Raw genomic sequence first — 21,727 nt, 5'->3', positions numbered from 1 at the left:
ATGCAGTCACTTTTTCATACTCTCAAACACCATCCATTCTCTCATGTCTGCCTTCTCCACCCACCTACACACTCCCCGGATGCATTGCATTCTCTAGCCTATTTCTGCCCATTCCGGATGCTGTGTGTTCCTCAAGGAGTGTGTGTGTTTGTGTGTGCAAGTAGTCTGTGTGGGCCAAGTGTCTAGTTAGTTAGGCTGGAGATGGATACAGAGGGCACGTGCCCCCTCGGATTTGTCCTGTGGGTTTCCAATCTATCAACCTCATTACTATCGCTGAAGTTGGAGACTTTTATTTCCCTCACCAACTTTAAACATCAACTATCTGAGCAACTAACCGATCGCTGCAGCTGTACATAGTCCATCTGTAAATAGCCCACCCAATCTACCTACCTCATCCCCATACTGTTTTTATTTTATTTACTTTTCTGCTCTTTTCCACACCATTATCTCTACTTGCACATCATCATCTGCTCATGTATCACTCCAGTGTAAATCCGCTAAATTGTAATTATTCACTCCTATGGCCTATTTATTGCCTACCTCCTCATGCCTTTTGCACACACTGCAAATATACTTTCTTTTTTTCTACTGTGTCATTGACTTGTTTATTGTGTTATTGGCTTGTTTATTGTTTACTCCATGTGTAACTCTGTGTTGTTGTCTGTGTCACACTGCTTTGCTTTATCTTGGCCAGGTCGCAGTTGCAAATGAGAACTTGTTCTCAACTAGCCTACCTGGTTAAATAAAGGTGAAATAAAAATTAAAACATTAAATAATAAAAAAAAATAGCTACCAAGAAGCCATTTTAGGCTATCAATCAGTTAGAGTATCTAGCTTGTCTAACTATCTTAGCTGGCATTCCTGCTGGCAAGGTTGGTAGACTTTAGAAATAACTAGATGTACTTTACAATAATCACATTCCTTTCATATTTTACCCAGATTTGTGCAGCGATACATAGAAGCATATTTAGTTTCTTTAAAAAAAGAACCACCAGTCAGGAGGATACAGACAGCTCAAGAGGTATACTTAGATATACAGAGAAATATAACATTTTCTGTTACATAGAATTAAACATAATGATTCTGGCTCTAGATTGCAGAAAAAAAAGCTGATTCGGGTGAAATATGCTAAATTATCCAATTTATAGATGGGGGATCTAGCACCCTCCGGACCACCCCCCGCCATCCTCATGTAACTTTTGCCCCCTCAGATTTTTGGGGTGCATGACATCCTTGGATGGATATAAAGGAAGTGGGATGGACTGAACACAGTATGGATGTCCTCTGCCTCAGAAGACCTCTCAGAATCACCTTTATTTGACCTACAGTCAATCTGATATTTTAAGAGGGCAATCATTATTTCTTATTCATAAGAAAATCAGAATTCTCTGTTCCAATTAGGCCTACTATTATAATATTATATTTTTCCTCATCAATCTACACACAATACCCAATAATGAAAAAGCAAAAACTGTTTTTTTTACATTTTTACAAATGTATTACAAATTTTAAAAAACGTAAATAAACCATTTATATATGTATTCAGACCCGTTACTCAGTACTTTGTTGAAGCACCTTTGGCAGCGATTACAGCCTTGAGTCCTCTTGGGTATGATGCTACAAGCAATGGGAGTTTCTCCCATTATTCTCTGCAGATCCTCTCAAGCTCTGTCAGGTTGGATGGGGAGCATCGCTGCACAGCTATTTTCAGGTCTCTCCAGAGATGTTTGATCTGGTTCAAGTTCGGTCTCTGGCTGGGCCACTCAAGGACATTGCAAGAGGCATCACTACAATCCTTGGGTCGAATCCAGGCTATATCACATGTGGCCGTGATTGAGAGCCCCATAGGGTGGCGCACAATTGGCCCAGCATCATCTGGTTTTGGCCGTGGTAGGCCCTCATTGTAAATAAGAATAAGTTCTTAACTGACTTGCCTAGTTAAATAACGGTTAAATAAATAAATAAAAAATAATTCTGAGACTTGTCGTGAAGCCACTCGTGCGTTGTCTTAGCTGTGTGGTTAGGGTCATTGTCCTGTTGGAAGGTGAACCTTTGCCCCAGTCTGAGGTCTTGAGCGCTCTGGAGCAAGTTTTCATCAAGGATATCTTTGTACTTTGCTCAGTTCATCTTTCCCTCAATCCTGACTAGTCTCCCAGTCCCTGCCGCTGAAAAATATCCCCACAGCATGATGCTGCCACCTCCATGCTTCACCGTAGGGATGGTGCCAGGTTTCTTCCAGACGTGACGCTTGGCATTACCGCCAAAGAGTTCAATCTTGGTTTCATCAGACCAGAGAATCTTGTTTCTCATGGTCTGACTCCTTTAGGTGCCTTTTGGCAAACTCCAAGCTGGCTGTCATGTCCCTTTTACTGAGGAGTGGCTTCTGTCTGGCCACTCTACCATAAAGGCCTGCTTGGTGGAGTGCTGCAGAGATGGTTGTCCTTCTGGGAAGTTTTCCCATCTCCACAGAGGAACTCTAGAGCTCTGTCAGAGTGACCATCGGGTTCTTTGTCACCTCCCTGACCAAGGCCCTTCTCCCCCGATTGCTCAGTTTGGCCAAGCGGACAGCTCTAGGAAGAGATGGCCACTGTGTTCTTGGGGACCTTCAATGTTGCAGATTTGTTTTGGTTCCCTTCCCGAGATCTGGGCCTCGATACAATCCTGTCTCAGAGCTCTACAGACAATTCCTTCAATATCATGGCTTGGTTTTTCTATGGCATGAACTGTCAACTGTGTGACCTTATATAGACAGGTGTGTGCCTTTCCAAATCATGTCCAATCAATTGAATTTACCACAGGTGGACTCCAATCAAGTTGTAGAAACATTTTAAGGATGATCAATGGAAACAGGATGCACCTGAGCTCAATTTCAAGTCTTATAGCAAAGGGTCTGAATACTTATGTAAATAAGGTATTTGTTTTTACATTTTTATAAATGAGCAAAAATATCTAAAAACCTGTTTTCGCTTTGTCATTATGGAGTATTTTGTGTAGATTGATGAGAGGTGGAAAAATGTAATCCATTTTAGAATAAGGATGTAAGGTAACAAAATGTGGAAAAGGGGAAGGGGTCTGAATACTTTCCGAATGGACTGTAGGCCTAATAGAAATTATTCAGCCTAGTATAAATAGTGAAGCCTATGGTTTCGTTTTCATTAATAATCTAGACTTTCTTTTCACACACACAGCTTTTGATAAATTAAAAAAAGATTGCTTATTTGGTTGAGAGGGCGCAGATAGAACGTGTGTCAGCATGCTTCAACGCCTACGTGGTGACCCGAAGGACACATAGACAATGGTGCTTTGTGCAAAATCACACAGCTGTGGTGAACATATAGGCCTACTCAACATAAACCATTTAACCAATTCGTCCCAAGTTAAACCAATCAAAACAACCATGGCCAGACATGTTGGAGCCTAAATGCCATTAATTTACGCAAAATCAACTTCGGATTTTGTTCAATTAATTTAAGATAGCCTATTTATCACAACAAACGCTGTAGGACTACTGTACATCAAATTCACAGTGATGCCTGTTGCATCATTGGGGAATCCCCTATCTTATGCGTCATGCAGAGAATCTACCCAACCGATCGGAAACAGTCCTTCACCACTTGCCACCCACTTGATGATTCTGCCGCACAAGGCTATTACTGTATGTCCATTTTGTTTACACGACTGCGCTGTATATCATCAATACGATGTATCTGTGAAACAGCACCCAATATAAATAACTGATCTAGTGCAATAAAGGTTAGATGAATTAAATCGAAGGTTATGCTATTATCAGCATAGGGTATCATACAGCCCACCTCACACATTTATGTGACTGACCAGAATGGTAGCCTATGTGGTCCTCAGTTTGTATTGAATAGGCTTAGACAGGTGCATCTTATTGCGAAGTGGGCAGACAAAATCAGAAAATGAAAGGGTTAATAAGCAAACCTCAGCTTTTCAAGCCCCCGCCTCCCACATCTCCAATTTGAAAGCCGCCTCTCTACCGGGAGAGGAAAGCTCTTTTTCGGTCAGATGGCGTGCTGCAGTCCGCCCCCAGGTTTATCGCACCCACACAACCAGCAAAAAGGCAGCCAGCAACCAATACGGTTCGTCAGGGGAGGATATCTGCTAACGAATCCAGACGAGTTACGATATGCTCAGGGATTTAGCTGATGGCAACACCACTCCGAAGTGAGAAAGAAAACGATTGTACAGGGAAAGAGAGCGATTATACAAATCAATGTAAGGTATTTACAATAGGCTGTGTACAATAGCTCTGTTGATCACCGTTTCTTATTTTTTTTTGTCTCAGCCCTTTCATTGATAACAATTTAACGGGATTGGATGGGACTTTCGACAAGGTTAAAAGTGAGATAACCATAAGGCTTTTGCTCATTTACCTTTAGCATTCAAGAATCGAGCCTATTACGAGGCGGCACATATTGCGCGAAAACTGGATTCTGTTGCTGGAGACACCACTCGGTCACTCAGTGAGCGCGGGTCCCCTCTACCAATCCAGCCGTCGGACGACGTGGACAAGGTAAGCGATTACATTAGAGTAATTTAAATGTTTTATGCTGAAATATTACATTTTACATGCGTGTGTAATTCCATAGATATATGCATTGTCTGGTACTGGGCTTGGACGGATGTGCGCGTAATACTATTGTCATAGTTTTTTCAATTATTGTTTTCGTAACCATCGCTTTGTGCGTTATATGAACTATCAAATTCGGGTCTCATAAGAGTAGACAAACTATTTTTAATTATCACAACTTGAATAAGAGATAAAAAAAATGTGCATTTCTAAACTGTAGGCCTACATTTCCCCAATAATACCATGCATACACATCCTGCATATTTGAGGTATAAAGGGTTGGGCACCCACATGTGAAATGTTGCCAAAGATTACCACCAATAATAATATACTATCAGGAAAAGTAGGCTAATGGAGTAAAAGTCTCTAATTTAGTAATTTTGGTTTAAAAAAATGTAAAGATATTGACATTGTCTTCTTATATAAGACATCTGATGGATATGGACTTTAGGTGTTCTTATATGAGACATCTGTTCCCAGATATAGCATCACAGCAGTAGTTACCGCACCACAAAAAGATTGGTAGAAAATTGCTAACATTCCAAAGAAAACATAACCCAAAATAACAATACATATAGATTATACCATATAGCAAACAAATGAATAAAGCATTCTGTACACACAACACAATACTCCTTCCATTGATTGATAAGCCATTTATTAAAACTTAAGACTCTTGAGTAACTCTCCTCCGGTCTGTTCCTTCTTTCCCACCTCCAGTCCTGCGCCATGTCTCTGCCACGCACGCTGGGCGAGCTGCAACTGTACCGGGTGCTGCAGAGGGCCAACCTGCTGGCCTACTACGACACCTTCATCCAGCAGGGTGGCGACGACGTGCAGCAGCTCTGTGAGGCTGCAGAGGATGAGTTCTTGGAAATCATGGCGCTGGTCGGCATGGCAACCAAGCCACTGCACGTGCGCCGTCTGCAGAAGGCCCTCCGCGACTGGGCGGCCAACCCAGCCCTCTTCAACCAACCCCTGGCCAACGTACCCCTAGGGGGAATCCCTCTGTTCAAGGTTGATGGGACGGGTGGTAGCGGGACCGCTGCCGGAGTACTCAGGAAGTCCCTGAGCAACGGGCAGCCGGGGTCACCGTGTGACAGAGAGGACAGGGCATGCCTCACCCCTATGCACAGTGGGAGCCCCAGAAGCCCCTGCTCCCAGGCCTCACCGCAGCCCCAGGACACCCACTACAGGGACAAGCTGTCCCCAATGGACCCCCACTGGCTCAGCCCTGAACAGGACGGGAACAGCGCCTCAGCCTCAGGGGTGGACGAGGAGCAGCCCAGCCCACCTCTGCTCCCCCCTCGTCCCCCAGGTCCCTCCACGCCCCCGGCCTCCTCCTCATCTCTCTCCCCGGCAGCCCTCTCGGCCTGGCCCGGGGGCCAGCTGGATGGGGAGACGGCGCAAGCAGTAGGGGAGAGCGTGGACAGGCTCCTGAGGACCCTACCCAGGTCAGACCCCAGAGAGGTGAAGACACTGCTGAGGATGAACAAGAAGATGGCCAAGACTGTGGGCCACATCTTCAAGATGGCACCCCAGGATGTGGCCAAGGAGGAGGAGATCCGTAAGTACAGCCTCATCTACGGCCGCTTCGACTCCAAGAGGAGGGAGGGCAAGCAGCTCACACATCACGAGGTAAGGGCATCAGTGTTTCTACTATTAGAGGTCTCTGTGTACCGGTATGTGTGAGGCTTGAGCCTGGTCTTCTTTTTATCATGCTGATCATATCATTCTAACATTCTCTTTCACCTTATTTTATGTCCTCCTTATGTTCAGCTGATCATCAATGAAGCGGCTGCACAGTTCTGTATGCGTGACAACGCTCTGCTTCTTCGACGGGTAGAGCTCTTCTCATTGGCTAGACAGGTGGCGAGAGAATGTGCCTACACCTCCACACTCAAGCATGCCAGGTAAGGGCACAAGCCTGCGCAGTTTAAGGTCTTCCCTACCCCAATCTGATGACCATCCCACCCTCTGTCTCTTCCTCTATAACTAAGTTTTATCCCTTATGGGCCCTGGTCAAAAGTAGTGCACTACATAGGGAATAGGGTGCCATTTGGGATGCAAAGAAACCCAAATAGAGTTACGATATTAGAAATTCAAATGTTATGCTCTGCTTTGCCTTGAGCATATATGATTCCTTTTCTCAACAAGATATGATCGTAGAGAAACTACTATGTGGTTGCAGGCAGCATAGGGGCGAAGAGAGGTGGGCGTATAGAACAGAGGGAAAGCTGGGAACTCCCACAGCACACATAGCTAAGCCTAGCCAAGGTCATGCTATTAGTCAGACAGCACTGCAGTCAGTGCATCAGCTTAAAAACAAAGTCATACTGTGTAACCAACAAAATGAAAGCACATTCAAATCCTCAAGCTTCTCATATAATCAATAACAAAAACATATATTTCAAACTCAATGAATAATGTATGTGTTTACTTTTAGTCACAAATAGCCTCGAGGTTTGGTTACTCGACATCAGTTTTTATATTGTAATTGGATATAGTGAGCTACTACTTGCTAATGAACAAAGCAGGACCAACTGAATCCTGGAGTTTGCACAAGAGGTTTGCTCTTCTTTTACTGCCTTCTTACTTTATTATACCTTCTCTTATTACAGATCAAGTGCAGATGACTGCAGCTTACCATCCCAAAAGAGAATAAAAAATGAGGTGAGTGGGCTTAAGTCTCTGAACCCCTAACAGAAAAGAGTAAAACTATACCCAACTCTCTCACTCTTGTTTAAATGTGTTATTGTGGGTGTACACAAGCTGTTTTGTCAACATAATATTGGTAATGTATTGGATACGGCATTGGTAGACAATGAATGAGCTGTAATGGCAATAAATTGCAATAATTTATTTGCTGTAATTTATACCATGGCTACAATTCAATTAGTCCTTTACAATATTTAAGCAATAAGGCCCGAGGAGGTGTGGTATATGGCCAATATACCATGGCTAAGGGCTGTTCTTAGGCATGACGCAAAGCGAAGTGCCTGGACACAGCCCTTAGCCGTGGTTTAATGGCCATATATCACAAACCCCAGAGATGCTTTATTGCTATTATAAACTGGTTACCAACATAATTAGAGCAGTAAAAATAAATGTTTCATCATACCCATGGTATATGGTCTGATATACCACGGCTGTCAGCCAATCAGCATTCAGGGCTTGAACCACCCAGTTCATAAATCAATTTATACCATAGGTACTTTTCAGTAGTAATTGCATTGTAAGACACACAATATTACGTTTTGGTGTGTTTCGGGTGATAGTGTGGAAGTGTGTGTTTGAGATGTTTTGTGTATTTAAATGGTTAAGTGTGTGTGTTTCAGATGATAGTGTCAGAGTGTGTGTCCTCCCTCCATGGTGTTGAGGGGTCAGAGGGCGTGTCCCAGAGGGCTGACGAGGACAGCCTATCAGGAGAGAGTCTGGACAGCCTAACACAAGGTATGTACGGTGTCCAGATCCAAATATTATTTCTTAGTAACACTAGCTTGTATATCGGCTTAAGTCAAGTAAGTCTAGCATGTACACTATATACAGTAATTGTTGAACACATGTAGCACTGATCTTGTACAGTGTCACTTAATCACATTCCATTCCCAGACATTCTTTATGTGTTTCTGTAAATGTCACAGAGCCCCACTGACTTTAAAGCACCATTTATAATCAAGCCCAAATAGTTCATGTTTTCTGTAGTGTCAGGCTGTGTCCCAAATGGCAACCTATTCCCTATATAGTGCACTACTTTTGACCGTAGCCCAATGGATAGGTTGGCTGACATCGTCACAAAAAATGTGAGCATCGATGAGGCAGAAGGCCATGTGGTGTTATGATTCTGAACAGTCAAATAACTAGCAACAATGACAAGAAGCTGCCATATGGGGAATTGTAAGTGGCTCGTTTCAGCTCTTTGTATCTTGTTATTGATACCATGTATTCTTTTGAGGCGTTTTGACTCATGTCTATGCTAATATGGCTAAAATTCGCTAGCTAGAGAATCAACAACTGTAACTATGTATTTGAGAGACAAGTGCTCATTGTGCAAATGTATTTGTTTTTAATAAACATTTGGAGACTAAAATGTATTTACATTTTGTCAACAATCTATGCCAACCCCATCTTTTTTGCCCCATAGTTGCGCACGTGTCGGTTTTGGTCTATGGGGAATTGGGTGCCATTTGGGACGCAAAGTCAGCCTTGTCAAGAAGCAGCTATATTTGATTGGTTCAAAATGGCATTCACACCTAACCTTGTCTGTCTTAGACGTAGGCTCACAGTGCAACCAATCTCCATCACCCCGCCCCCCCACCGACACCTCCATACCTGCCAACTGGAATCGCCAACTCATGCAACAAACGCTCATGGATGAGGGGCTGCGATTGGCTAGGATGGTGTCACATGACCGTGCTGGCAAGGTCAGCCTTAGGTCAGAGGGGACACATACCACAGGTGACTTTCTGAATAATGGCTTACAAACATTATCATCCAAGAGTTATCATACTAACACTCTTAAAGTGATAGGCCTGAAATTCAGACTAAAAGGTTTTTGTGATGTTGAGATGACTCGGTCTCACAATTTTTTTTGTGTAGATTTGGCTACGTCTCAATCTCAAATTAATAGGATATATGCACCGTCTCATTTCATTGTTTTTAAACGGTGCCTATCTTAACCATTAATTTGAGATTGAGACATACAGCCAAATCTCACTAGAGCTACGCAACAGATGGCGTGGGACATTGACTCATCCTGATATTAAACCACTTTCGAGGCCGGAATCTTTTTAACAAACTTAAATTTTGAAGTGAACTATCACTTTAACATACTGTCCCTGTAGCCAGTATCGTTTACATTGATAACAAGTAGAAACTGAGGTAGGGCTAAAAGGCCAGAGAGTTTTGCTACCGTCATTTAAAGACTGTTTCAAGGATCTTCGGTTTGAACCCAAGTGAGTCAGAATCTCTTGTGATTCCTCCCACTAGCCAGGTCTGAGTTCTAACTAGCTGGGACTGAAGAGAGAAAGAAGGAAAATTAGTTGGGGGATAGGCTACCTCCTCCCCACTATCAGCTAAAAACCATACTGAAAATTGACATGGATGTCAATAGTCAAATTGCCATGAGGTCGAGTAGCGTATGTAAATAACTGATTATGACACTTCAAATGATTGTACTTATCCCTTTCCTGTCACACCTTATCACGCATCATTAAAATGTTAAAGGTACAGCCATTCAGATGTTAATAAAACTACTGTGCCGTAGCACTAGGCTGTCACAGTAGGCAGGGTGGAGAAGATACAGGGAGATCGAGTGGGAGGAAGAGAGAATGATAGCAGGAGGGGCAGAGGAAGTGCGGTGGGGTGGTAAACAGACACCCCCCCCCCCTCGGCTGACGTCAGTGTGTTAGGCATGTGGGCTGAAGGGCGGGATGGATGGAGAGAGGGGGCGAAGGAGTGGGCTGTAATTGGAGGGGCGTTGCATTGACTCACCGAGCGACAGAGAACAAAAATAAAAACCTGTGGGCAGGGAAATGGCACAGGCTTTTTTTCTCCCTCTCCCTCTACTTAAGAAGTAAGCAGAGGGGGAAAAACAACCATTTCATCTCTCTATGACGTCGGTCTCCCTCTCACTTCCCCGCCGTCGTCCTTTGTTCTTATCACTCACCTTGGTTTCCTTCTCCTTTTCTGTTTCACTCACTCAACACGACCTGTCTCCTCTGACCAAACTTTAACTGCACCTACGCCCTCTACAGTGTTATCCTATTAGCCTGTAGGTGGGCTCGCATTCTGTCAGACAAAACATTTGACATTTAATATTCCATTTCAAATATTAAAGTTTGCTACCATAGTTGAATGGTGTTGTTGTATTTCCAGTTTTATTACTTTGAGTAAGTGAAGTACTCGTAAAAGTTACGACCCTAACCAATCTAATATGCATTAATTGGTGTACAGTTGACCATAGCAAGCACTCAAAGGTTCAGGGGGAGTAATAATGTATTGTCATTATATTGTCTGTCAGGCATATAGGTTAACAGCCCTCATCTTTCCTCTTCCAGACTTTGAGGCTAAGGCGGAGAGGAGGAGCTCAGTAGCAGTGTGCAGGAGCAGCAGCCCTGGCAGCACCAAAGATGACTCGGACCAAGGGGGAAAGTAGTGAAACTAACCACTCATCATCCTGAGAACCTATCAACTACCCTGCTTCTCATCACCTTAAATCCTGGAGGGCCAAACTCAGCAGGCTTTCCATCTGTACTTAAACCACTAACAGTAGTAGTAGTAGTACAGGGATGGGGGAGGGGCCGTGGAATAAATCATTCCAATCTATATCAAATCTACATCCTAAATGGCACCCTACATAATGCCCTACTTTTGATCAGAACCCTGGTCAAAAGCTGTGCATGATATAGGGAATAGGGTGCCATTTGGGACAGAACCCACGATTGGCTGAATCGGGTGGTTCAGGCAGAGGCAACACATCCTAAACCTGCAAATACTACGGCCCTCCAGTACTGAAATTGAGAAACCGGTGCTCTACAACTTTACCTCTGTATATAATGTGCCCAAACCCTCCAAACAGCATTAGCCACATCTCCACAGGACTACTGTAACACTTACACAACTGTGGGAGGTTTGTCACATAATGTGACAATGTCTCAGTTTGTCCCCTATGAACATAATCCCAATAATCCCCTCCTCCCCCGGGACAATGGATGCAAAATGTTGATATCATGACTAACTTTTGGTGCTATTTTTGTTCTGTTGATACAAGGTTGTAACTGAGAAAGGACTTGTGATGAGGATAAGTATCTGTAATGACACTGCCGTTAAAGCTTGGTTTGCAAAGTGCCACTCGTTCGAGTGTTGACCGTTTGATAGCTAGATGATAAACAGAAATAAGTGTACAGAGACGATAATCAGGTTCAGAGGCATTTTCCTCCCAATAATGCAGCAAGTGTCACTTACACCCACTGAGACTGTTCTTTTGGAGAGGTGGGTTTGGATGTTAATATGTTAATATTATTGAGCCCTTAGATTAGATTTATTGGTGAACTCAACATTCTTTGATTTAACTTGAGGCTTAAACAAGCAACAATAATTTACAAGCAACAACCATTTGCATAACTCTTACTTGAGGCAATTACTTAGATAACAATGACGAATGATCATCTCCCAATGTTTTATTTTTTTTATACAGTATGTTTGTCATATTAAACACTAAATTCTTTGACAATGGAGTTTGGGATAATTTAACTGTTTTTTTTTTTTACTAAGAAAACATCAGATGTTACTGGGTATGAATGTTAAAAAGGTGTTTGGATGATTAGGAAATCAGGATGAATCAAGGACATTTAATTTTCTGTATCCCAAAAGGCCTTCAATATCCTATATAATGAACTACTTTTGACCAGGGTCCATATGGCTCTGGTTAAAGGTGGTGCTCTATAGAGGAAATATAATGCAATTTGGGATGCACACATTATTACCATGAGGTACCTAAACTGTAACCTCCTGCCTCACAAGCATTAAACAACCTCAGTTTGTTATGTTGAACAGAAGATTATTTATTTTGTTAAATCTCAATAAATGTTATTTTATTGTTTTAATCTTGTGGCCCCATTTGTTGCACTCCTTTTGACGGAGCATGAGAGTCAAATGTACGATAAGGCTGAATAAGCCTTCGTCATTCGAATGCTGCCAGCAATTAGGGAACTAATAGAAAAGCACTAAGTCCAAACAGACATTCCCACTCTCCCCCCAATATCACCACCACCATCAAGTTGTTTGTTCCTTCCAGTTCTGTGCTGAGTGCTAATCCTGTACAAACGATGCTTCATGACTCACCTGTATCTGTGATGTCACCCTCTTTTCACTCCATGTGAGTGCGCACCCCCTACCACCATGATGAGAGCAGACTAAATATAGCGGCTCGTTGAGGAGTTCTGCTGTGTGCTTTTGCGTCGCTGCTTTGATTGAGAAAGACCAAGGCTGCATCCCAAATAGCACCCTATGATATAGTGTACTACTTTTGACCAGGACCCATGGCGCAAATTACTGATCACTGTGGCAACAAAATAACCCTCTGGGGAAAAAACTTGTTGAATCAACATTGTTTCCATGTCATTTCAACCCCCAAAAATCTATGCGATGATGTTGAATCAACATGGAACCAAAGTTTTAGCTGATGTGTGTGTGGAGGTGGCGCAGGAAGTCCCCCCTGGTGGTGGTGTAGCCAGGGAACACAGCATTGCAGAAGTCACACACCTGAGACTGCATTGCCACCTCTGACATCAGCATCATTCCCCCGGTCTGGCTCAGGAACTCACTGTCCAAGAAGGAGCCACACGCCGAGGGCATCTAAGGGGGGAGGAGGGGGGGGGGGGTGACTAGTCAAATGATTAAGTCTAATAAAACATTTAAATATGAATTCAAGGGGAGAAACCTACCCGGAACATTTGTCGGGTCGTATCATCAACCCAAAATCGACCTGCTTGCTTCGAGTCCCCAGAGACACTGGAGGGTGCCACCTCTCCATTATTACCCCCAGGTAGATCCAGAGGCCTGAGGGGAGCGGCTTTGAGGACCGCATTCCTTTCTGTCTCTGGATGAGCAAAGTCCAGCCGTAGTCTACCCAAATCCCCCTCCAGGAGATCAGAGAGTGAGCCAAAGGCCCCAGATAGGACTATACCGCCACGGTGTGCAGCAGGGTTGTGTGTTGGTACCATTGGGGTTTCTGGCCGTGCAGGGAGAGACCCCAGGCCACCCTGGGTGCACTGGACTGGGATTGGTGCCATTACGCTGGGTTGTCCATCAGGAACAGGGGCTTCTCCTAAGGAAGGAACCAGATCTTATAAGTATGTCAAACATATTGACTGTATTGTAGCCTACTAGATTAATTTATATTGTATATACAGTACGCACTGAATTCCCAGATTTTGGCATTCATCGTAACACAAAGAACCTGCAGAACAGGCATGTATGAGAAGCATATAATTTCTTATCCTATAAAAAGGAGATGGGAGTGACCTCGCTGTCTCCTCAGTGTCTCTGTGAGTTGCTGGAGTAGAGCAGCCTGCTTCAGACATAGCGAACGCAGTCGGAGGAACTCCCTGTACAGCTCTGTGTACGCCTCCTCCATCTCAGCAGCATAGGGATCTTTACAAAGCCAGTGAAAAAGAGACCTGTACATTACAATGTACATGAAAAATGATCACCTTCGAGTCCAAAAAATAAATGTTGAGGTGAGACTTTTGCTCCTGTGAGTGTAACATACTATATAGCATGTTATGCTATCGTCAGTTGTGTGCAAGGTCTAGTTTCCCTCCCTCAACTTGAGTCTAAAGAAGGAAGTGATAAGGAAAAAGGGAACCAAGTTGAGGAGAGAGAATGGGGCCCTATCATACAAAACATCTGTGGGGTCTATGTCCAAACACATAAATCACTGAACACGTTTTACAGTATAACTAAAAATACCTGGCTCTAAATGTACTAAATACAACCGATACCTATCCAACGCCTTTATTTTCAGGCATAATAAAAATCACGTGTCTTTTTCAAGAGGCATATTCTATTTGTGAAGAGAATTGTAAACTGTACAGGAACTCATACACTTCATAAAACAGAAAGCATTCATAACATAACAGGAAAATACGGGCAATTCCATTACATGTCTTGTAGGCTTTCTAATAAGGGAATGTAAAAGTTTCATTCGTGTTTGATACAGCCAGCCTACAAATCGCCACTTCATTCACATGTTGAAGTGCATATGATTTTTGTGAAAACTTAAGAGCTGTATTTGAAAACCTGCATATACTATTGACTGTCCATTAAATGTTAAATAACATACTGCAATTGTTGAAAACAAAGCATGTTGTTCCCCTAGCTTCATACTTTGTTTTCATTGATTGAATTTCTTATGAGATAAGGTCAACTCGGATCATTTTGGTACAGGCATTTAAGACGTGGACGCACTTAAACTGACAAAGGTGAAGATTAATATAACTTACGTTCATACGAGTGGTCTTTCTCAATGACACAACGGGAAATCACGTTGAACACGCTTTCATATCTTGAGAAGAGGCAGAGGACTTGTCCTAATGTTGATTGTAGCCTACCAGTGAAACAAAATCAACCCCGAAACAGGAACAGGAAAAGTTGTTCTTCGTAAACAGTTATGAATACCATTAACCGGATCATTGTTGAACTTTCAATGAGAGGCGCACAACAGAGAAGTTGAGTTGTTGCAGGAAAAAGGCAGAGTATATGAGATAAGGACACGCAACTTCGATATAGTTACTTTTTATAGCAGGTTAGGAATCGAATTATCCTAACCTGCTGCGTAAATTCCCCAAACCTGCTACGAAAAAAGCCACTTCCGGTCGTAGCTGTATCGAAGAGGTGTGTTTTTAGGGAATCTCGATAAGGATACGCATGTAAAACGACTAACCAACATCTAAAACTGACTCTTACCGTAACCTAATTTTAACCAATTATGAAATAAAATGTTGGTTTGCAGGCCAGGAGTGTCCTGGGTAAACTTCCTGAAGGCAGTGCGTCGCGGCACTCCAACTGACTCCGTCAGTTGAATTTAAGGTGAGAAAGTCAGTTTGAGGCCTACCAGAGTTACTCATATAATCTAACAATATTATGCTTATCTTTATAAAAAAATATTCTGATCGAAACGAATTAGCCTCCTGTACGTCTATATCTGTATAGTAGCCGCAACAGCCATCTGAAATAAAGAAATGCATCTATCTCTCAGGTGTCAGGACTAAGCTTCTCTTCCTTTATATAGATTGATATACAGTACCAGTCAAAAGTTTAGACACACCTAATCATTCAAAGGGTTTCCTTTATTTTTACTATATTCTGCATTGTAGAATAATAGTGAAGACATCAAAACAATGAAATAACACATATGGAATCATGTAGTAAACCAAGACAAGAGTAGCGACTGGACATGAAACACAACCAATACTACCTGGAGAATGGAACTAAGGGAGTGAAACATATAAGGGAGGTAATCAGAGAAGTGATGGAGTCCAGGTGTGTCACGATGGTGCCAGGTGTGCGTAATGATGGTAGTCAGACCCAGTGATTAGTAAACTGGCAGGAGTAGACAACATTATTTTTGACTCTTCAAAGTAGCCACCCTTTGCATTCTCTCAACCAGCTTCACCTGGAATGCTTTTCCAACAGTCTTGAAGGAGTTGTTGGCTGCTTTTCCTTCACTCTGTGGTCCAAATCATCTCAAACCATCTCAATTGGGTTGAGGTCGGGTGATTGTGGAGGCCGGGTCATCTGATGCAGCACTCCATCACTCTCCTTCTTGGTCAAATAGCCCTTATACAGCCTGGAGGTGTGTTGGGTAATTGTCCTGTTGAAAAACAAATGATAGTCCCACAAAGTGCAAACCAGATGGGATGGCTTATAGCTGCAGAATGCTGTGGTAGCCATGCTGGTTAAGTGTGCCTTGAATTCTAAATAAAATCACTGACGGTGTCAACAGCAAAGCACCCCCACACCTCCTCCTCCATGCTTCATAGTGGGAACTACACATGCAGAGATGATCCATTCACCTAGACATGGCGATTGGAACCAAAAATCTCAAACTTTGACTCATCAGACCAAAGGACAGATTTCCACTGGTCTAATGTCAATTGCTTGTGTTTCTTGGCAGCAATTTGACCATGAAGGCCTGATTCATGCATTGTCCTCTAAAAAGTTGATGTTGAGATTAGAGGTCGACCGATTATGATTTTTCAACGCCGATACCGATTAATCAGACTATTTTTTTATTTGTAATAATGACAATTACAACAATACTGAATGAACACTTATTTTAACTTAATATAATACATCAATACAATCAATTAAGCCTCAAATAAATAATGAAACATGTTCAATTTGGTTTAAATAATGCAAAAACAAAGTGTTGGAGAAGAAAGTAAAAGTGCAATATGTGCCATGTAAGAAAGCTAACGTTTAAGTTCCTTGCTCAGAACATGAGAACATATGAAAGCTGGTGGTTCCTTTTAACATGAGTTTTCAATATTCCCAGGTAAGAAGTTTTAGGTTGTAGTTATTATAGGACTATTTCTCTCTATACCATTTGTATTTCATTAACCTTTGACTATTGGATGTCCTTATAGGCACTTTAGTATTGCCAGTGTAACAGTATAGCTTCCGTCTCTGTCCTCGCTCCTACCTGGGCTCGAACCAGGAACACAATGACAACAGCCACCCTCGAAGCAGTGTTACCCATGCAGAGCAAGGGGAACAACCACTCCAAGTCTCAGAGCGAGTGACGTTTGAAACGCTATTAGTGCGCACCCCGCTAACTACCTAGCCATTTCACATCGGTTACACGAGCCTAATCTCGGGCGTTGATAGGCTTGAAGTCATAAACAGCGCAATGCTTGACTCACAACAAAGAGCTGCTGGCAAAATTCACGAAAGTGCTGTTTGAATGAATGCTTACGACCACCGCTCAGTCAGACTGCTCTATCAAATCATAGACTTAATTATAACATAATAACACACAGAAATACAAGCCTTAGGTCATTAATATGGTCAAATCCGGAAACTATCATCTCGAAAACAAAACGTTTATACTTTCAGTGAAATATGGAACCGTTCCGTATTTTATCTAAGGGGTGGCATCCATTAGTCTAAATATTCCTGTTACATTGCACAACCTTCAATGTTATGTCATAATTACCTAAAATTCTGGCAAATTAGGCAGCCCAAACTATTGCATATACACTGACTCTGCGTGCAATGAATGCCAAAGAAGTGACAATTTCACCTGGTTAATATTGCCTGCTAACCTGGATTTCTTTTAGCTAAATATGCAGGTTTATTGATTTTAAGAAAGGCATTGATGTTTATGGGTAGGTACATATTGGAGCAACGATACGCATCGATTATATGCAACGCAGGACAAGCTAGATAAACTAGTAGTATCATCAACCATGTGTAGTTAACTAGTGAATATGATTGTTTTTTTATAAGATAAGTTTTATGCTAGCTAGCAACTTACCTTGGCTTACTGCATTGACGTAACAGGCAGTCTCCTCGGAGTGCAATGAGAGGCAGGTGGTTAGAGCGTTGGACTAGTTAACTGTAAGGTTGCAAGATTGAATCCCCCGAGCTGACAAGTTGAAAATCTGTCGTTCTGCCCCTGAACGAGGCAGTTAACACCCTGTTCCTAGGCCGTCATTGAAAATAAGAATGTGTTCATAACTGACTTATTTAAATAAAGATTAAATAAAAGGTGTAAAAATATATATATTTTTTAATCGGCCAAATCGGTTTCCAAAAATACCGATTTCCAATTGTTATGAAAACTTGAAATCGGCCCTAATTAATCGGCCACTCCGATTAATCGGTCAACCTCCAGTTAAAATGTGTCTGTTACTTGAACTCTGTAAAGCATTTATTTGGTCTGCAATTTCTGAGGCTGGCAACTAAGGCCAGCATTCCGGAGTCGCCTCTTCACTGTTCACGTTGAGACTGGCGTTTTGCGGGTACTATTTAATGAAGCTGCCAGCTGAGGGCTTGTGAGGCGTCTGTTTCTCAAACTAGATCTCGAATGTACTTGTCCTCTTGCTCAGTTGTGCACCGGAGCTTCCCACTCTTTTCTATTCTGTTTAGAGCCAGTTTGCGCTGTTCTTTGAAGCGAGTAATACACAACGTTGTACAAGATCTTCAGTTTCTTGTCAATTTCTCTCGTTTTATAGCCTTCATTTCTCAGAACAATAATAGACTGATGAGTTTCAGAAGAAAGTTCTTTGTTTCTGGCCATTTTGAGCCTGTAATCGAACCCACAAATACTGATGCTCCAGTCTAAAGGCGGACAGTTTTATTGCTTCTTTAATCAGAACAACAGTTGTCAGCTGTGCTAACATAATTGCAAAATGGTTTTCTAATGCTCAATTATCCTTTTAAAATGATACATTTGGATTAGCTAACACAACGTGCCACTGGAACACAGGAGTGATGGTTGCTGATAATGTGCCTCTGTACGCCTATATAGATATTCAATTAATAAATCTGCTGTTTCCAGCTATAATAGTAATTTACAACATTAACAATGTCTACACTGTATTTCTGATCAATTCGATGTTATTTTAATGGACAAAAAAAAAAATGATTTTCTTTCAAAAACAAGGACATTTCTAAGTGACCTCAAACTTTTGAATGGTAGTATGTATATAATTAAAATATGAATATTATAAAGTGGACACCTAAGCCTAAAGGCCTATGCATGCAATGCTCTGATGCAATTTAATATTAAAATCTCTGAAAGCTGACCTGTGAGGTGGACAATTGTTGTTTTCGGAAAGTTGCCGAAAAACAAATTTAAAAAAATAGGCTATGAAGTTTAGCATACACTCACTACACATCGAAACACAAGTGTTTTTGTAATTTGTTATAGCTGTTAAGGACACGTAAATGTGGCTTATTTGACCAACATCACTCTGTTATTGATGGCGCTGGTTGCGCCAGGTCAGATCTGAATGCATATGCATGTCTGGTAAATTAAAATCTTGCCTGTCATGTTGTTCGACGCCAAATTTTTATAAAGGAAACTCAAATGGTATATTGTTTTTATGAAGATTTTAGAATATTGGTATGAAAATCTGTCGCCAATTGGATGGAAACCTAGCTATAGACACCCTAAAGACTAGTCCAATGTCACTTCTTTATGCCTGCACATCAGGATTTACCAGCAGCCCCAAACATCTAAAGAATAAGCTACCAGCAAAACAAGCTTGTAAGAATTATAATTAAAATCCCCCCTCATACTCCTCTGGAGGCTGAGAATATGTTTGTCTATCTATCTATGTAAATGTTTTGTATTTACAGTGCATTCCGAGAGTAAAATCAGACCCCTTGACCTTTTCCACATTGTTACATTACAGCCTTATTCTAAAATTGATAAAATATTTTTTCCCCCTCATCAATCTACACACAATAACCCATAATGACAATGCAAAAACAGTTTTGGGATTTTTTGCAAATGTATTAAAAATACTAAGTATTCATACCCTTTACTCAGTACTTTGTCTAAGCACCTTTGGCAGTGATTACAGCCTGGAGTCTTCTTGGGTACTCTACAAGCTTGGTACAACTGTATTTGGGGTTTCTCCCATTCTTCTCTGCAGATCCTCTCAATCTCTTTCAGGTTGGATGGGGAGCTTCGCTGCACAGCTATTTTCAGGCCTATCCAGAGATGTTCAGGCTCTGGCTGGACCACTCAAGAACATTCAGAGACTTGTCTTGAAGCCACTCCTGCGTTGTCTTGGCTATGTGCTTAGGGTCATTGTCCTGTTGGAAGGTGAACGTTTGCCCCAGTCTGAAGTCCTGAGCGCTCTGGAACAGTCCCTGCCGCTGAAAAAAATCCCCACAGCATGATGCTGCTACCCCCATGCTTCACCGTAGGGATTGTGCCAGGTTTCCTCCAGACGTGACGCTTGGCATTCAGACCAAAGAGTTCAATCTTGGTTTCATCAGACCAGAGAATCTTGTTTCTTATGGTCACAGTCCTTTAGGTGCCTATTGGCAAACACCAAGTGGGCAGTCATGTGCCTTTTACTGAGGTGTGGCTTCTGTCTGGCCACTCTTCCATAAAGGTCTGATTGGTGGGGTGCTGCAGAGATGGTTGTCCTTCTGGAAGGTTCTTGGTCACCTCCCTGACCAAGGCCCTTCTCCCCCGATTGCTCAGTTTGGCCAGGCAGCCACTGTGCTCTTGGACCTTCAATGCTGCAGTTTTTTTTTGCCTCGACACAATCCTGTCTAGGAGCTCTATGGACCATTCCTTCGACCTCACGGCTTGGTTTTTGCAATGATATGCACTTATTTTTCTATGGTATATTGGCGATCACACAATTTAATGTGCATCCCGCCACCTACTATGAGGGATGGAAACAGGATTCCTCCAAAAAACTAACAAAATAATTTACTAAATAAATAACTTAACACAGATCTGATCCCTACACAGGCTCAATGAGAACCTGGGAGGGCAGGTCTTCCTGTACCAGTACCACTTGCAAGTCTTCCTGGAGTCCAAAAACCTTTCTGCTGCAGCCACAATAATGTCTAGTTTCTTCAATTTCTTTGAGACTTGCACTGTACAGTTTATAACTGTGGCAATGAACGCAACAAAACCCACCTTTTTAACACAGATAGTGAATACTATCTGAGATTCATGAGTGATCTTTTGTCTGGCAGCAAACATTTACTACCGGCTGCATCACTTGTTTTCGCAATTATTTTAAAACGCCTCACATAGATTTGATTGACCGCTCTAACTTTTGCCACAATTTCCTTCACCCTTACAGGGCACTCCAGGAACTCAGGATCATGAAACCCACCACAATTGCAACACTGTCATCTTTCTACACACCTTTCTTCAGTATACTCTGTTCGTATGCACATACTTGAAACATGGTCAAATCCTTTACAATTCTTACACTGCAGTGGTTTGGGGACAAAAGCTCTTACATAACCAAGCTTCACATGCGTAGGTATTTGCTTTGTCAAAAAACAACAGGACTGACTTTTCTTTTTCTCCATTCACCCAGCGGGTCAGGCGCTGGGAACCAACCACACCATGAATTCTCTTCAGGTATTCAACTTGAACATCCGTCGTCACCCCTGAGATGACTCCTACTCTAAAGTTCAAAACACAAAACTTCTATTGTCTGGATTCTTTTGAGGCCCACTGCAATCTCCAACTGTTCTTAAGAAATACAATTTATACAAATATTTTGTCAGTCATGCCTTCTTTTGGGTAGTCGAAGATATTCAAACCAGTCCCCCCCATTACTGTTGCTCTCTATAGCAGCCTTTTCCCAAGAAACGCTGCTGAGCTTTGGAGCAGAACTTGATACATTGTTGTTCTCTGGTTCTTGAATCAAGGGTTTGAAGTAGACAGATTGACGAGCATAGATACAGGCAAAAGGTTTATAGATCTTGTAGTGTCATACACATGAACACTGTGCTTATTTTTTAATTAGATTTACCTTATATTAGGTGAAACTAAATATGCACCCACAACTTTTGGTTGCAATATGGTTTCCAGTGGTATGCTTGTTATAAATAAATTCAGATAAATTTAAACAAATG

At 42.1% G+C, this 21,727-nt stretch overlaps 2 protein-coding genes across 3 annotated transcripts; one reads left to right on the top strand and one right to left on the bottom strand.

Moving 5' to 3' along the window:
• Window positions 1-4,110: 4,110 nt before the first annotated feature.
• On the top strand, window positions 4,111-11,677 carry LOC139413629 (NGFI-A-binding protein 2-like). Its single transcript, XM_071161240.1, has 8 exons — window positions 4,111-4,239; window positions 4,404-4,537; window positions 5,315-6,232; window positions 6,374-6,507; window positions 7,216-7,267; window positions 7,933-8,047; window positions 8,867-9,052; window positions 10,654-11,677. The coding sequence occupies exons 1-8, from the start codon at window positions 4,170-4,172 to the stop codon at window positions 10,749-10,751; spliced, it is 1,707 nt and encodes a 568-aa protein (XP_071017341.1). The 5' UTR covers window positions 4,111-4,169; the 3' UTR covers window positions 10,752-11,677.
• Window positions 11,678-11,773: 96 nt separating this feature from the next.
• Window positions 11,774-15,171, bottom strand: LOC139413630 (uncharacterized). 2 transcript variants are annotated; one of them, XM_071161241.1, is made up of 4 exons: window positions 14,602-15,171; window positions 13,622-13,750; window positions 13,042-13,424; window positions 11,774-12,952 (listed from the first exon to the last, which is right to left on the bottom strand). In XM_071161241.1, the coding sequence occupies exons 2-4, from the start codon at window positions 13,731-13,733 to the stop codon at window positions 12,773-12,775; spliced, it is 675 nt and encodes a 224-aa protein (XP_071017342.1). In that variant the 5' UTR covers window positions 13,734-13,750; window positions 14,602-15,171; the 3' UTR covers window positions 11,774-12,772. The 2 variants fall into 2 exon arrangements, with proteins under 2 accessions (XP_071017342.1, XP_071017343.1); XM_071161242.1 differs by having other exon boundaries at window positions 13,622-13,776; window positions 14,602-14,950.
• Between the last annotated feature and the right edge of the window lie 6,556 nt (window positions 15,172-21,727).

The sequence above is a fragment of the Oncorhynchus clarkii genome, chromosome 7 (genome assembly GCF_045791955.1).
Source record: "Oncorhynchus clarkii lewisi isolate Uvic-CL-2024 chromosome 7, UVic_Ocla_1.0, whole genome shotgun sequence".
Classification (NCBI taxonomy): domain Eukaryota; kingdom Metazoa; phylum Chordata; class Actinopteri; order Salmoniformes; family Salmonidae; genus Oncorhynchus; species Oncorhynchus clarkii.
The sequence above is the reverse complement of the archived record's forward strand: the minus strand, read 5'-3'. Positions and strand labels throughout refer to the sequence as shown.

Bases quoted from the DNA above. Each gene is read 5' to 3' on its own strand.
- LOC139413630 (XM_071161241.1), bottom strand. From the start codon at position 13,733: ATGGAGGAGGCGTACACAGAGCTGTACAGGGAGTTCCTCCGACTGCGT. The intron at 13,425-13,621 runs GTCACTCCCATC...TTCCTTCCTTAG, and splicing joins GACACTGAGGAGACAGCGAG to GAGAAGCCCCTGTTCCTGAT. The intron at 12,953-13,041 runs GTAGGTTTCTCC...CTCCCCCCTTAG, and splicing joins CGACCCGACAAATGTTCCGG to ATGCCCTCGGCGTGTGGCTC.
- LOC139413629 (XM_071161240.1), top strand. From the start codon at position 4,170: ATGGCAACACCACTCCGAAGTGAGAAAGAAAACGATTGTACAGGGAAA. The intron at 6,508-7,215 runs GTAAGGGCACAA...CTCTTATTACAG, and splicing joins TCCACACTCAAGCATGCCAG to ATCAAGTGCAGATGACTGCA. The intron at 8,048-8,866 runs GTATGTACGGTG...TGTCTGTCTTAG, and splicing joins TCTGGACAGCCTAACACAAG to ACGTAGGCTCACAGTGCAAC.